This window comes from Acanthochromis polyacanthus, chromosome 18 (genome assembly GCF_021347895.1).
Source record: "Acanthochromis polyacanthus isolate Apoly-LR-REF ecotype Palm Island chromosome 18, KAUST_Apoly_ChrSc, whole genome shotgun sequence".
Classification (NCBI taxonomy): domain Eukaryota; kingdom Metazoa; phylum Chordata; class Actinopteri; family Pomacentridae; genus Acanthochromis; species Acanthochromis polyacanthus.
This window is the reverse complement of record NC_067130.1, coordinates 34,966,574-34,982,741: the sequence shown is the minus strand read 5'-3', so window position 1 is coordinate 34,982,741 and position 16,168 is coordinate 34,966,574. Positions and strand designations below refer to the sequence as shown.

Sequence of the window (16,168 nt, the reverse complement as noted above, 5' to 3'; positions counted from 1 at the left end):
ACACAACCACAAAACAAGACAGAACACGACAAAACACACAACACAACAACAACACGACACACAACCACAAAACAAGACAGAACACGACAAAAACACACAACACAACAACAACACGACACACAACCACAAAACAAGACAGAACACGACAAAAACACACAACACAACAACAACACGACACACAACCACAAAACAAGACAGAACACGACAAAAACACACAACACAACAACAACACGACACACAACCACAAAACAAGACAGAACACGACAAAAACACACAACACAACACGACACACAACCACAAAACAAGACAGAACACGACAAAAACACAACACAACAACACGACACACAACCACAAAACAAGACAGAACACGACAAAAACACACAACACGACACACAACCACAAACAAGACAGAACACGACAAAAACACACAACACGACACACAACCACAAAACAAGACAGAACACGACAAAACACACAACACAACAACACGACACACAACCACAAAACAAGACAGAACACGACAAAAACACACAACACAACAACACGACACACAACCACAAAACAAGACAGAACACGACAAAAACACACAACACAACAACAACACGACACACAACCACAAAACAAGACAGAACACGACAAAAACACACAACACGACACACAACCACAAAACAAGACAGAACACGACAAAAACACACAACACGACACACAACCACAAAACAAGACAGAACACGACAAAAACACACAACACAACAACACGACACACAACCACAAAACAAGACAGAACACGACAAAACACACAACACAACAACACGACACACAACCACAAAACAAGACAGAACACGACAAAAACACACAACACAACAACACGACACACAACCACAAAACAAGACAGAACACGACAAAAACACACAACACGACACACAACCACAAAACAAGACAGAACACGACAAAAACACACAACACAACAACACGACACACAACCACAAAACAAGACAGAACACGGCAAAAACACACAACACGACACACAACCACAAAACAAGACAGAACACGACAAAACACACAACACGACACACAACCACAAAACAAGACAGAACACGACAAAAAGGAGACGACAATGATGAAAACGTTTTCTACAGGTTCTACTAACGTGTTTTGGGAAACATTCCATGAATAATATTTATTTAAAATATTATGTTAACTGAAATAATGTTCCCACAATTTCAGACATGAATGAAAAAATGCAACAAAAAGTAGATTCAAATTAGATTCTGTTTTATTAGCGATCCATCAGGTGGACCAGAGAAAAACGGGACTGTAGGGGAACTCCAGACTTATTTGGGGTTTAAAATATTAAAACATTCTTTTCTCCTAGTTTTTATAGATTTGCTCTCACTACTGCTGCAGGTTTTAGGGTAATACGTGGATTTTGGGATTTGAAACGTCCTCCAGTGCTGATGGTTTCTACTTCACTGGAAGGAATGAAATAAAGAGGGAACAGCTGGTGCCGGTTCTTCTCAGAGCTTCCAGGCATTCTTCATCATCAGGATGAAGTAGACGTCGCTGTCGATGGAGGCGCTGACGCCACAGTAGTAGTTCATGAACTCCTCTTTGGTCACCTGAGGGTCAGAAGAAAGCTCAGATCAGAGGAGTCTCCCCTGATCTGGTTCAGAGTTTAGGGTTAGACATGACCCAGCCTCACGCTCCACATGTCTGGTCAGAGCTAGCTTCACCTGGAAATGGTCTAAAGATCCAACATCTCAGCAAAAACACCAGCAGACTGGAGACACTGGGAACTGCTTTGTGGATCACAACTTAGATTTTGTTCTGATAACTTAACTGAAGCTGTTAAATGTGAGCAAAAATGTGAATAAATTTCCTTCAAAATGTCCAAACGTGATGTCTGTAGAACCTGAAGAACTGTTCTGATCAGAACCTTCCATCTACACAGCAGAAGAAACAGGGAAAAGAACTGCACCAAAATATTTTAAAAAATCTTTGGAATAGTCCAAAAATATGCAACCATGACGACATGAAGCCAAACTAGCTGCTACTGAAGCTTCACTGTGGACACCAGAAGGTCTCCAGATCACAGAAGCTTCTACAGGAAACAGCTGGAAGAAGAAACCTTCTCCAGAACATCAGCCCCGTTACCAGAAGCTTGTCCTCATCATGAATGGAGCAGTAGAACCTCCTGACCTCCTCCTGGGTCACCTTCAGATCTGCTCTGGTGGAACCAGGCCGTAACTCCTCACCTTCCCGTCTTTGTCGTATGGCGAGTCGAAGTTGTCCAGGAAGGTCCTGAACACCTGCTCCTCCGTCCACTCCCCGTTCTGGTATCTGGGGTGGTGCTTGGCATTGTAGACCCCCTGCAGGTCCTCCACCGTGATCACCCCGTCCCCCGTCCGGTCCAGCTTCCTAAAGGCCTCCAGAACCACCTGCTTCCTGGCCTTGGACATGGGCGGCTGCAGGAGAACGCAGAGTAAGAGGTTCTCAACAGAGTTAGAGGTACGAAACAGAGTAAGAGGTTCTAAACAGAGTAAGAGGTTCTAAACAGAGTAAGAGGTTCTCAACAGAGTAAGAGGTTCTAAACAGAGTTAGAGGTTCTAAACAGAGTAAGAGGTTCTAAACAGAGTAAGAGGTTCTAAACAGAGTTAGAGGTTCTAAACAGAGTTAGAGGTTCTAAACAGAGTAAGAGGTTCTCAACAGAGTAAGAGGTTCTAAACAGAGTTAGAGGTTCTAAACAGAGTAAGAGGTTCTAAACAGAGTTAGAGGTTCTAAACAGAGTTAGAGGTTCTAAACAGAGTAAGAGTTTCTCAACAGAGTTAGAGGTACGAAACAGAGTTAGAGGTTCTAAACAGAGTTAGAGGTTCTCAACAGAGTTAGAGGTTCTAAGCAGAGTTAGAGGTACGAAACAGAGTAAGAGGTTCTAAACAGAGTTAGAGGTTCTAAACAGAGTAAGAGTTTCTCAACAGAGTTAGAGGTACGAAACAGAGTTAGAGGTTCTAAACAGAGTAAGAGGTTCTCAACAGAGTTAGAGGTTCTCAACAGAGTAAGAGGTTCTAAACAGAGTTAGAGGTTCTAAACAGAGTTAGAGGTTCTAAGCAGAGTTAGAGGTACGAAACAGAGTAAGAGGTTCTAAACAGAGTAAGAGGTTCTAAACAGAGTTAGAGGTTCTAAACAGAGTAAGAGGTTCTCAACAGAGTAAGAGGTTCTAAACAGAGTAAGAGTTTCTCAACAGAGTTAGAGGTACGAAACAGAGTTAGAGGTTCTAAACAGAGTAAGAGGTTCTCAACAGAGTTAGAGGTTCTAAACAGAGTTAGAGGTTCTAAGCAGAGTTAGAGGTACGAAACAGAGTTAGAGGTTCTAAACAGAGTAAGAGGTTCTAAACAGAGTAAGAGGTTCTCAACAGAGTAAGAGGTTCTAAACAGAGTAAGAGTTTCTCAACAGAGTTAGAGGTACGAAACAGAGTTAGAGGTTCTAAACAGAGTAAGAGGTTCTAAACAGAGTAAGAGTTTCTCAACAGAGTTAGAGGTTCTAAACAGAGTAAGAGGTTCTAAACAGAGTAAGAGGTTCTCAACAGAGTTAGAGGTTCTAAACAGAGTAAGAGGTTCTAAACAGAGTTAGAGGTTCTAAACAGAGTAAGAGGTTCTCAACAGAGTAAGAGGTTCTAAACAGAGTAAGAGGTTCTCAACAGAGTAAGAGGTACGAAACAGAGTTAGAGGTTCTAAACAGAGTTAGAGGTTCTCAACAGAGTAAGAGGTTCGAAACAGAGTTAGAGGTTCGAAACAGAGTTAGAGGTTCTAAACAGAGTAAGAGGTTCTCAACAGAGTTAGAGGTTCTAAACAGAGTTAGAGGTTCTAAGCAGAGTTAGAGGTACGAAACAGAGTTAGAGGTTCTAAGCAGAGTTAGAGGTACGAAACAGAGTTAGAGGTTCTAAACAGAGTAAGAGGTTCTAAACAGAGTAAGAGGTTCTAAACAGAGTTAGAGGTTCTAAACAGAGTAAGAGGTTCTCAACAGAGTTAGAGGTTCTAAACAGAGTTAGAGGTTCTAAGCAGAGTTAGAGGTTCTAAACAGAGTTAGAGGTTCTCAACAGAGTAAGAGGTTCTAAACAGAGTTAGAGGTTCTAAACAGAGTAAGAGGTTCTAAACAGAGTAAGAGGTACGAAACAGAGTTAGAGGTTCTAAACAGAGTTAGAGGTTCTAAACAGAGTAAGAGGTTCTCAACAGAGTTAGAGGTTCTAAACAGAGTTAGAGGTTCTAAGCAGAGTTAGAGGTACGAAACAGAGTTAGAGGTTCTAAGCAGAGTTAGAGGTACGAAACAGAGTTAGAGGTTCTAAACAGAGTAAGAGGTTCTAAACAGAGTAAGAGGTTCTAAACAGAGTTAGAGGTTCTAAACAGAGTTAGAGGTTCTCAACAGAGTAAGAGGTTCTAAACAGAGTAAGAGGTTCTAAACAGAGTAAGAGTTTCTCAACAGAGTTAGAGGTTCTAAACAGAGTTAGAGGTTCTAAACAGAGTAAGAGGTTCTAAACAGAGTTAGAGGTTCTAAACAGAGTAAGAGGTTCTAAACAGAGTAAGAGTTTCTCAACAGAGTTAGAGGTTCTAAACAGAGTTAGAGGTTCTAAACAGAGTAAGAGGTTCTCAACAGAGTTAGAGGTTCTAAACAGAGTTAGAGGTTCTAAGCAGAGTTAGAGGTACGAAACAGAGTTAGAGGTTCTAAACAGAGTAAGAGGTTCTCAACAGAGTTAGAGGTTCTAAACAGAGTAAGAGGTACGAAACAGAGTTAGAGGTTCTAAACAGAGTTAGAGGTTCTAAACAGAGTAAGAGGTTCTAAACAGAGTAAGAGGTACGAAACAGAGTTAGAGGTTCTAAACAGAGTTAGAGGTTCTAAACAGAGTAAGAGGTTCTAAACAGAGTTAGAGGTTCTAAACAGAGTTAGAGGTTCTAAGCAGAGTTAGAGGTACGAAACAGAGTTAGAGGTTCTAAGCAGAGTTAGAGGTACGAAACAGAGTAAGAGGTTCTAAACAGAGTAAGAGGTTCTAAACAGAGTAAGAGGTTCTAAACAGAGTTAGAGGTTCTAAACAGAGTTAGAGGTTCTAAACAGAGTAAGAGTTTCTCAACAGAGTTAGAGGTACGAAACAGAGTTAGAGGTTCTAAACAGAGTTAGAGGTTCTCAACAGAGTAAGAGGTTCGAAACAGAGTTAGAGGTTCTAAACAGAGTTAGAGGTTCTAAACAGAGTTAGAGGTTCTAAACAGAGTTAGAGGTTCTAAACAGAGTAAGAGTTTCTCAACAGAGTTAGAGGTTCTAAACAGAGTAAGAGGTTCTCAACAGAGTAAGAGGTTCTAAACAGAGTTAGAGGTTCTAAACAGAGTAAGAGGTTCTAAACAGAGTTAGAGGTTCTAAACAGAGTTAGAGGTTCTAAACAGAGTAAGAGTTTCTCAACAGAGTTAGAGGTACGAAACAGAGTTAGAGGTTCTAAACAGAGTTAGAGGTTCTCAACAGAGTTAGAGGTTCTAAGCAGAGTTAGAGGTACGAAACAGAGTAAGAGGTTCTAAACAGAGTTAGAGGTTCTAAACAGAGTAAGAGTTTCTCAACAGAGTTAGAGGTACGAAACAGAGTTAGAGGTTCTAAACAGAGTAAGAGGTTCTCAACAGAGTTAGAGGTTCTCAACAGAGTAAGAGGTTCTAAACAGAGTTAGAGGTTCTAAACAGAGTTAGAGGTTCTAAGCAGAGTTAGAGGTACGAAACAGAGTAAGAGGTTCTAAACAGAGTAAGAGGTTCTAAACAGAGTTAGAGGTTCTAAACAGAGTAAGAGGTTCTCAACAGAGTAAGAGGTTCTAAACAGAGTAAGAGTTTCTCAACAGAGTTAGAGGTACGAAACAGAGTTAGAGGTTCTAAACAGAGTAAGAGGTTCTCAACAGAGTTAGAGGTTCTAAACAGAGTTAGAGGTTCTAAGCAGAGTTAGAGGTACGAAACAGAGTTAGAGGTTCTAAACAGAGTAAGAGGTTCTAAACAGAGTAAGAGGTTCTCAACAGAGTAAGAGGTTCTAAACAGAGTAAGAGTTTCTCAACAGAGTTAGAGGTACGAAACAGAGTTAGAGGTTCTAAACAGAGTAAGAGGTTCTAAACAGAGTAAGAGTTTCTCAACAGAGTTAGAGGTTCTAAACAGAGTAAGAGGTTCTAAACAGAGTAAGAGGTTCTCAACAGAGTTAGAGGTTCTAAACAGAGTAAGAGGTTCTAAACAGAGTTAGAGGTTCTAAACAGAGTAAGAGGTTCTCAACAGAGTAAGAGGTTCTAAACAGAGTAAGAGGTTCTCAACAGAGTAAGAGGTACGAAACAGAGTTAGAGGTTCTAAACAGAGTTAGAGGTTCTCAACAGAGTAAGAGGTTCGAAACAGAGTTAGAGGTTCGAAACAGAGTTAGAGGTTCTAAACAGAGTAAGAGGTTCTCAACAGAGTTAGAGGTTCTAAACAGAGTTAGAGGTTCTAAGCAGAGTTAGAGGTACGAAACAGAGTTAGAGGTTCTAAGCAGAGTTAGAGGTACGAAACAGAGTTAGAGGTTCTAAACAGAGTAAGAGGTTCTAAACAGAGTAAGAGGTTCTAAACAGAGTTAGAGGTTCTAAACAGAGTAAGAGGTTCTCAACAGAGTTAGAGGTTCTAAACAGAGTTAGAGGTTCTAAGCAGAGTTAGAGGTTCTAAACAGAGTTAGAGGTTCTCAACAGAGTAAGAGGTTCTAAACAGAGTTAGAGGTTCTAAACAGAGTAAGAGGTTCTAAACAGAGTAAGAGGTACGAAACAGAGTTAGAGGTTCTAAACAGAGTTAGAGGTTCTAAACAGAGTAAGAGGTTCTCAACAGAGTTAGAGGTTCTAAACAGAGTTAGAGGTTCTAAGCAGAGTTAGAGGTACGAAACAGAGTTAGAGGTTCTAAGCAGAGTTAGAGGTACGAAACAGAGTTAGAGGTTCTAAACAGAGTAAGAGGTTCTAAACAGAGTAAGAGGTTCTAAACAGAGTTAGAGGTTCTAAACAGAGTTAGAGGTTCTCAACAGAGTAAGAGGTTCTAAACAGAGTAAGAGGTTCTAAACAGAGTAAGAGTTTCTCAACAGAGTTAGAGGTTCTAAACAGAGTTAGAGGTTCTAAACAGAGTAAGAGGTTCTAAACAGAGTTAGAGGTTCTAAACAGAGTAAGAGGTTCTAAACAGAGTAAGAGTTTCTCAACAGAGTTAGAGGTTCTAAACAGAGTTAGAGGTTCTAAACAGAGTAAGAGGTTCTCAACAGAGTTAGAGGTTCTAAACAGAGTTAGAGGTTCTAAGCAGAGTTAGAGGTACGAAACAGAGTTAGAGGTTCTAAACAGAGTAAGAGGTTCTCAACAGAGTTAGAGGTTCTAAACAGAGTAAGAGGTACGAAACAGAGTTAGAGGTTCTAAACAGAGTTAGAGGTTCTAAACAGAGTAAGAGGTTCTAAACAGAGTAAGAGGTACGAAACAGAGTTAGAGGTTCTAAACAGAGTTAGAGGTTCTAAACAGAGTAAGAGGTTCTAAACAGAGTTAGAGGTTCTAAACAGAGTTAGAGGTTCTAAGCAGAGTTAGAGGTACGAAACAGAGTTAGAGGTTCTAAGCAGAGTTAGAGGTACGAAACAGAGTAAGAGGTTCTAAACAGAGTAAGAGGTTCTAAACAGAGTAAGAGGTTCTAAACAGAGTTAGAGGTTCTAAACAGAGTTAGAGGTTCTAAACAGAGTAAGAGTTTCTCAACAGAGTTAGAGGTACGAAACAGAGTTAGAGGTTCTAAACAGAGTTAGAGGTTCTCAACAGAGTAAGAGGTTCGAAACAGAGTTAGAGGTTCTAAACAGAGAGAGAGGTACTAAACAGTTAGAGGTTCTAAACAGAGTTAGAGGTTCTAAACAGAGTTAGAGGTTCTCAACAGAGTAAGAGGTTCGAAACAGAGTTAGAGGTTCTAAACAGAGAGAGAGGTACTAAACAGTTAGAGGTTCTCAACAGAGTTAGAGGTTCTAAACAGAGTTAGAGGTTCTAAACAGAGTTAGAGGTTCTAAACAGAGAGAGAGGTACAAAACAGTTAGAGGTTCTCAACAGAGTTAGAGGTTCTAACCAGAGTTAGAGGTTCTAACCAGAGTTAGAGGTTCTAAGCAGAGCAAGAGGTTCTAAACACAGTTAGAGGTTCTAAACAGAGTAAGAAGTTCTCAACAGAGTAAGAGGTTCTAAACACAGTCAGAGGTTCTAAACAGAGTAAGAAGTTCTCAACAGAGTAAGAGGTTCTAAACACAGTTAGAGGTTCTAAACATGGCTTCCAGAGCTTTTCTGCTGCTTCAGTGTGAGACCAGAGTTTCTTCGTTACATTGAGCTGCTTTTCTTCCAAACTTGTCATCTTTCTGCTGCTAACGTCTTGTGGTTTTTTCCAGAGATGTTAATGACTACCGACTAATCAATGGTTTATACTGTTAACCAATCAGGCAGAAGGTCCTGATGTCATAGATGTAGACCAGGTGTAGTGCCTGGTTGTTCCACCAGGTGGAGCCTCTTCCTGTTTAATACTATAGAGACCAGAGGAGGTTAAAGCAGAGAGCATTGTGGGAGTTTAGCAGCAATGGGGCACCATGATAAAGACTCCTGAGGAGGTTCATGATGTCCAACCAGAGCACCAAGGTGAGGATGAACTTCCTGACAACCAGGGATTGAGGCTGCAGCAGCTTGAGTCTTCAAACATTAGTATGAAGAACATCTGACCTGAAGGACTAACATCCTCACCCTAAGAGCCACCAGGAACTCGTCCAGGTCGATGGCTCCGCTGCCGTCACGGTCCAACTTTTGGAACATCTGCATGGCCTCCTCCTTCTCCAGCAGCAGCCCGAAGTCACTGAGACCCTTCAGGAACTCCTTTAGGTCCAGAGAGCGGCTGCTGTTGTCATCCATGATCCTGAAGGTTCTACAGAACCCCAGCAGAACCCCAGCAGAACACAGTTAGGATGGAGCAGATAAACACTAACACATTTGAATCCATTATTAGACTCAACATGTAAATAGACCAGCTCCTATTTTTAATCGCACCCTTGACCTCATTCTGACTTATGGCATAGAGACCCAACAGTTAACAGTGTTTCCCCAGAACCCTCTTCTTTCTGACCATTTTATGATAACATTTCAATTTAAAACAAAGGACTGTATAGGAGTTAAGAATAAATATCATTACAATAGATGCCTGTCTGACAATTCAGTAGCTAAATTTAAGGAAATAATACCCTCTCTGTTTCCTTCAGCATCATTTTCTGATAAAATAGAAGGCAAATATTATAATTTTACCCCCACAGAAGTGGATTATTTTCTTAATAATGCTTCAGCCTCACTGCGTACAACTCTTGATAGTAAAAAAGTAAAGTTGTATCTCAGAGAGGAGCTACTCCTTGGTAGAATTCCCAGCTGGACTTTAAAGCTGGACAGGAAGTGGTATTCCACTAGCTTAGAGGAAGTGTATGTGGCTTGGAAAAATAGTCTAGTAATCTATTTAAAAAAAGCTCTTCGTAATGCCAGGACAGCATGTTATTGATCTTTTGTAGAGGAAAACAAGAACAACCCTGGGTTTCTCTTTAGCACTGTAGCCAGGCTGACAAAGAGTCAGAGCTCTGTTGAACCTTGTATTCCTTTAGCTTTAACCAGTAACGACTTCATGAGCTTCTTTACACATAAAATAGTTCTGATTAGAGATAAAATTAATCTGGCCCTTCCTACAAATGTCACAGATGCTTTTGAATTGGCTGTTAGACCTGATGAATCTTTAGAATTCTTCACTCCTATATGTCTCTCTGAACTAATTTCAACAGTTTCTACATCCAAACCATCAACATGTCTTTTAGATCCTATCCCAACTCGACTCTTCAAGGAGATTTTACCTTTAATTAATTCTTCAATGTTAGATCTGATTAATCTCTCTCTAGTAACAGGCTATGTACCACAGGCTTTTAAGGTTGCTGTCATCAAACCTTTGCTTAAAAAGCCCACTTTAGATCCAGATGTGTTAGCTAACTATAGACCGATATCCAACCTACCATTTCTCTCTAAAATTCTGGAAAGAACAGTTGAAAATCAATTATGTGAACACTTACAAAGGAATAATTTGTTTGAAATGTTTCAGTCAGGCTTCAGAGTGCATCATAGCACAGAAACAGCTCTAGTGAAAGTTACTAATGACCTTCTCATAGCATCAGATAATGGACTAGTCTCTATACTTGTTTTGTTAGATCTTAGTGCAGCGTTTGACACAATCGACCACAACATTTTATTACAGCATCTAGAACATTCAATTGGCATTAAAGGCATTAGAGGGGATTTAATTCCCTACGACTTTGAACGTAGCATGCGCATGCGCACATACACCCTCTCCCTCACCCCCCTCTAACCTCCCCCCTCTTAACATTTATGAAGAAACGCCCCCCTCCAGAAACTTGCGTAGGACTCGTGAAGTTGTCTTTTACAGCTGAGTCCCCCTGGATCTTTATCTGCCATTATGTAAAAAAAGATGAGCAAAACAAGTCGCCAGCTAACTACAAAGCTATACCAAAGCAACACATACACAAAACACGTAAGTCCAAGGCGTACGTAATCTACGTAACTAGGCCTGAGCCGGAAGATTTTTGATTGACAGGAAAGGGAGCAAACCAAACGCCTCGGTCCGAGCGCGTTGATTGGCTGATGTTTTTCAGGTCCTGCCATGTCCACAGTTATTTTTTTTTATTTTTTATTCTTTTAGAAACCATACATACAAGTCCACTAAAGGTCAGTATATTCATTTTATGTGAATCAGACAAATTAAACAAAAGAAAAACATCCTCCATAATGCCTTTAAAGGGACAGCACTGGACTGGTTTAAATCCTACTTATCAGATAGGTTCCAGTTTGTGCATGTTAACAATAACTCTTCTGAGCATACTAAAGTTAATCAAGGAGTTACTCAGGGTTCTGTCTTAGGACCGATACTTTTCACATTATACATGCTTCCTTTAGGCAATATTATTAGGAAACATTGTATTAACTTCCATTGTTATGCAGATGACAAACAACTGTTTTTATCTATGAAGCCAGATGAAACTAATCAGCTAGCCAGACTGCAAGACAGTCTTCAGGACATAAAGACCCGTACACCTGTACTGGATGACCTGTAATTTCCTGCTACTAAATTCAAATCAGACTGAAGTCATTGTATTTGGCCCCAAACATCTTAGAAACTCGCTTTCAAAGCAAACAGTTACTCTGGATGGCATCACATTGGCCTCCAGTACTACTGTGAGGAACCTCAGAGTTATCTTTGACCAGGATATGTCCTTTAACTCACACATAAAGCAAGTCTGTAGGACTTCCTTTTTTCACCTGCATAATATTGTAAAAATCAGGAACATTCTGTCTCAGAGTGATGCAAAAAAACTAGTTCATGCTTTTGTTACTTCCAGGCTTGACTATTGCAATTCCTTATTATCAGGATGTCCCAGTAGTTCTCTCAAACATCTACAGTTGATCCAAACGCTGCAGTGAGAGTACTGACGGGAGTTAAAGAGAGATCATATTTCTCCCTGTTAAAGGGAGTTTTTCTGGCTTTGGAGCTGCTCTGGAGTTCTTATGGGTTCTGGAAACAATCTGAACTGTAGCTGGCGCTATAGAAATAAAACTGAATTGAACTGAATTACGGGTACTGCACTACAAATACTACAGGTTATATAAATACTACAGGTACTGCAGGTTCTGTGTAAATACTACAGGTTCTGTGTAAACAGCTGAACATGAACAAACCAAGACAGGAGAAAAGACGGTGAAGACAGAAACATCCTGCATCCTCTGACAGGAAACCTCAGAGCTACGCAGTACTCTGAGTACTGCAGTACTTCCATCTAACCCTAAACCTGCTGGTTCTGGTACTAAACTAAAAAGTGCAGTAACTAAGTACATTTAATAAAGAGCAAAATCAATATACGTGTACTTAAATATTTCTATTTTCTGAGACTGCAGATTGTAATTTAATTTTGTACTTTAAATCTGTACTTTACCTGTTTATTTCAACTGTGTACTTTAACTACGTACTTTATGTGTACTTTATATGTGTACTTTAACTGTATACTCTAACTCTGTACTTTAACCCGTTGCGCTTCAGTGTTCCGCCCGCGGTACACTTTGAGATCTGCATAAGCAATTTGCTAAATGTCTGCAACTGCAAACGCGATTATACAAACACTATACGCCGATGGAAAGCTTAGATTCTCATGAATCTGCCGGTATAAACCACTTTCAGATGTGATTACCACAGCGGGTGAGAAAAACACATTTGTACGACAAAAACGAATATTCATCCATCCGTTCTCTATACACGGCTTCAACGCACACAGCGCGACTCACATTTCCGGGTTCATTATTACAGACAGATGAAAATATTCCACAAAAAACGGACATAATCCAACCTTTTACATCCAGATGACACAAGCCAGTAAACTATTTTGTCCAAAACATGTCCTGAAGTCGGTATAAAATCCACGAATCGGTCGTTTTCAAGGAAATGCACCTCGCGATGCGCGTCCAATATTCCCTGTATTTCTCGTCATATTTTTATTTACAAATAGAATATTAGCGATTTTTTTGTACTGAAAATGGCTGGAATTGACTGAAGCTTAAAGGGCTGCGTGTGTTCCATCTGATGATCACTGTCATCCATCATTGTACTCCAGTGCAGTGGGCTACCTAATGCTAAGCTAACTGATGCTAAGCTAGTTGATGCTAACATAGCTGACGCTAAGGTAACTGATGCTAAGCTAACTGATGCTAAGCTAGTTGATGCTAACATAGCTGATGCTAAGCTAGTTGATGCTAAGGTAACTGATGCTAAGGTAACTGATGCTAAGCTAACTGATGCTAAGCTAGTTGATGCTAACATAGCTGATGCTAAGCTAGTTGATGCTAAGGTAACTGATGCTAAGCTAACTGATAGTCTTACCTGTGGCGAGTGAACACGGTGTTCTGGAGGTCTGGACCTGCTCTACAGGTGTGTGATGTGGGCGGAGCTCACCTGCTCAAGCCTTTGATCCCTGAAGAGCCCCGTGTCAGACACTGGAGGCGGAGCTTCTCTACCGGGTCAGAACACGCAGACAGCTGATGCTTCGCCTTCAGCGCCATCTCATGGTCGTGTCTGGACGTTCCTGCCATACCTAAACAGTCAATCAATCAATCAATCAATCAATCCATCAATCAATCCATCAGGTGTGTTACTGATGAATGGAGCTCAGAGAGGAACCCACACACCAGAGATACAGACACAAAGAAATACACAAAGACACAAACAGACACAAAAAGAGATAAAGACACACAAGGAGACAAAAAGACACACAAAGAGGCATACAAAAAGAGACACAGACACACAAAGAGACAAAAAGACACACAGACACACAAAAAGACACACAAAACTCCAAATGACCTCGGTAGTTTACCTGTTATAGACTGAAGCCTGCAGAGCGAGTGTGTGTGTGTGTCCTCTCGTTCTGTGTGTGTTTTCTCGGTGTGTGTGTGCTCTGTCGGTGTGTGTTCTTACCTGTTGTTTTTTTCATTTCACAGCGAGGCCGCCCCTCCCCCCCTCCTCCCCAAACTATCCGCCGTCACCATGGAGACACTGTTCTGCGCTGCGATTGGCTGCTCCGTCCATCGCCTGTGTCCGGTCAGAGCAGCGGGGCGGTAGAACGGCTCCGGTAGAACGGCTCCGGTAGAACGGTGCCGATGCGGGGCGGGACCCGCCGGAGTCCAGAAGGAAACGTCACAACGTGAAACACCGGGATGAGCAAGTTTACATGTTAAAATAAAGAATACAGGAATACAGAGGTGAATGAGATTAAATACCGAGGAGTAATTTTAGATCCACAATATTAAGAAAATCACAAAGACTGTAAAGAGTAATCTGAAGTGTTTCACATTAATTAGACCCTATGTTCCAACTCAGCAGCTCAGATCTTCATGCACTCTGTGATTTTTTCATATATTGTTTGACAGTGTGGGCTCAAGCTTCACCTTCTGCAGTAAGAACAGTCTCTGCATTCTAAAACCAGGCTCTGAAAATAATGGATAAAAAACTATCCGTGGCATCATTGCAATGTACAGAAAAAATACAGTGGAAGGAAACTGCAGGATTCAACGCCACAGAGCCGCTTCTGGACAGTCTGCTTTTTCAGTCAGAGGCTGCAAACTTTGGAACATAATACCAATTGAAATGTCATCCATCCATCCATCCATCCATCCATCCATCCATCCATCCATCCATCCATCCATCCTCTATCCACCGCTTTATCCTCACTAGGGTCATGGGGGGTGCTGGAGTCTATCCCAGCTGACTCTGGTGAAGGCAGGGGACACCCTGGACAGGTCACCAGTCTGTCACAGGGCTACATATACAGACACACAATCACACTCACAGGTAGATGAGGGAGAGACTCACCAGAAACTGCAGGCTCCTCAGTAATCAGATTACTTGTCCAGTGGAGAGCACAGACCTCCTCCAAGCTCCTCAGTAATCAGATTACTGCTGCAGTAGAATATTTCTCTGGTATCAGATTACAAAAATGCTGTAAATCCTGTTAAATCCAGGATAGAATTTAAAATCCTTCTTCTGACATATAAAGCTCTTAATAACCAATCTCCATCATATCTTAAAGATCTGATAGTACCTTATTATCCTAGTAGAACTCTTCGCTCTCAAGCTGCAGGCTTAGTTGTTGTTCCTAGAATTTCTAAAAGTAGAATGGGAGGCAGAGCCTTCAGTTATCAGCTCCTCTCCTGTGGAACCTGCTCCCAGTTTGGGTTCGGGAGGCAGATACCCTCTCTATTTTTAAGACCAGGCTTAAAACGTTCCTTTTTGACAAATCTTATAGTTGGGGCTGACTGGGTGACCCACAGGGGTTCGGCTTGTGTCTTCATTGCACAGCTGACTCCCTCTTGGACGTCCCTTCGTTCTGCCTCTAGTCATGCTGCTATAGGCCTAGGCTGCTGGGGGACTTCTCTTGACGCACTGAGCCCTTCTCTATCTACCTTTACATTTAATATGTATACCGTTATTGCAGTACATTCACTCTGTTTCCCCCTGTGCTATTTCTCTGAGTGTCCCTGGTCCCAGAGCTGGATGCTTCAGATCTGTGGTTGATGTTCCACCAGCTGGTCCAGTCTCCATCATGTCCACTGTGGGATGCTGCTGCTGACCTTCCTCCAGCCCTCTGCTTCCAACTCCCTTTTTTCCACCAGTCAACTCTGCATCGCCTTCACTATACTGTTATGCTAACTTACATACTGTTTGAATTTTACTGCTAGCTATCTATGGAGTATGTTTAATGTCAGAGCCGTACATCATCAGAGTAAACTATGAGTCAGTTTTCAATGTTAGCTTATACTTTGTCTGTGTCACATATCCTGTCATGCATGTATCCAAATGTGTGTTGTGTTTTCCTTGCTTTCCCACCCCTCCCTCTTCTCCCATCCCTCCCCCTTGCCCTCCTCTGTCCCTCTCAACCCCCCCGGCCAGCAGGCAGATGGGTCCCCCCTATATAGAGCCGGGTTCTGCTCGAGGTTTCTTCCCTGTTAAAAGGGTGTTTTCCTGCCACTGTCTCCTTTGGGCTGCTCTGGGGGTCAGGCATATGGGTTCTGTAAAGCGTCTTGAGACGAGTTGACTGTAATTGACGCTATATAAATAAAATTGAATTGAATTGAATTGAACTTCTGCAGATGACAGCTGGCTGATGGTCCATGAAGTCTGCAGTGTACCGGGTAAAAAGAAACGGAGCCAAGACCACTCCCTGTGGGGCCCCTGTGCTGCAGACCACCACGTCAGACTCACAGTCCTGTGTCCTCACAACCTGTGGTCTGTCTGTGAGGTAGTCCATTATCCTACCCAAGAGGTGGTGATCCACCCCGGTGACATCCAGCTTGTCCCTCAGAAGAACCGGCTGAATTGTATTAAAAACATGATTCTCGCAGTACTTGCAGGCTTCTCCAAATGGGACAGAGCTCTATCCAGGAGGAAGATGACAGTGATTGCAATCATGTTTAAAAAGAAAGCTGTAGATAAGATCCAGGGCGAGTCACTATGTAGTGCAGGTGATGAGTTAAAATCCTGCCATGTAGCACAAAAGCTGCAGAAATGCTGTAGCATCACAGAGG

The 16,168-nt window shown here is 41.6% G+C and overlaps 1 protein-coding gene across 2 annotated transcripts; it reads right to left on the bottom strand.

The window, feature by feature from the left end:
* Window positions 1-1,255: 1,255 nt before the first annotated feature.
* Window positions 1,256-15,462, bottom strand: capslb (calcyphosine-like b). 2 transcript variants are annotated; one of them, XM_022221971.2, is made up of 5 exons: window positions 13,563-15,462; window positions 13,044-13,182; window positions 8,750-8,927; window positions 2,253-2,462; window positions 1,256-1,616 (listed from the first exon to the last, which is right to left on the bottom strand). In XM_022221971.2, exons 1-5 carry the CDS (start codon window positions 13,576-13,578, stop codon window positions 1,515-1,517), a joined length of 645 nt encoding a protein of 214 aa, XP_022077663.1. In that variant the 5' UTR covers window positions 13,579-15,462; the 3' UTR covers window positions 1,256-1,514. The 2 variants fall into 2 exon arrangements, with proteins under 2 accessions (XP_022077663.1, XP_022077665.1); XM_022221973.2 differs by having other exon boundaries at window positions 13,462-13,567.
* Window positions 15,463-16,168: the final 706 nt, after the last annotated feature.

Bases quoted from the DNA above. Each gene is read 5' to 3' on its own strand.
- capslb (XM_022221971.2), bottom strand. The intron at 8,928-13,043 runs GTGAGCTCCGCC...GGGGTTCTGTAG, and splicing joins GGGATCAAAGGCTTGAGCAG to AACCTTCAGGATCATGGATG. The intron at 2,463-8,749 runs GTGAGGATGTTA...GTTCTCCTGCAG, and splicing joins AGTTCCTGGTGGCTCTTAGG to CCGCCCATGTCCAAGGCCAG.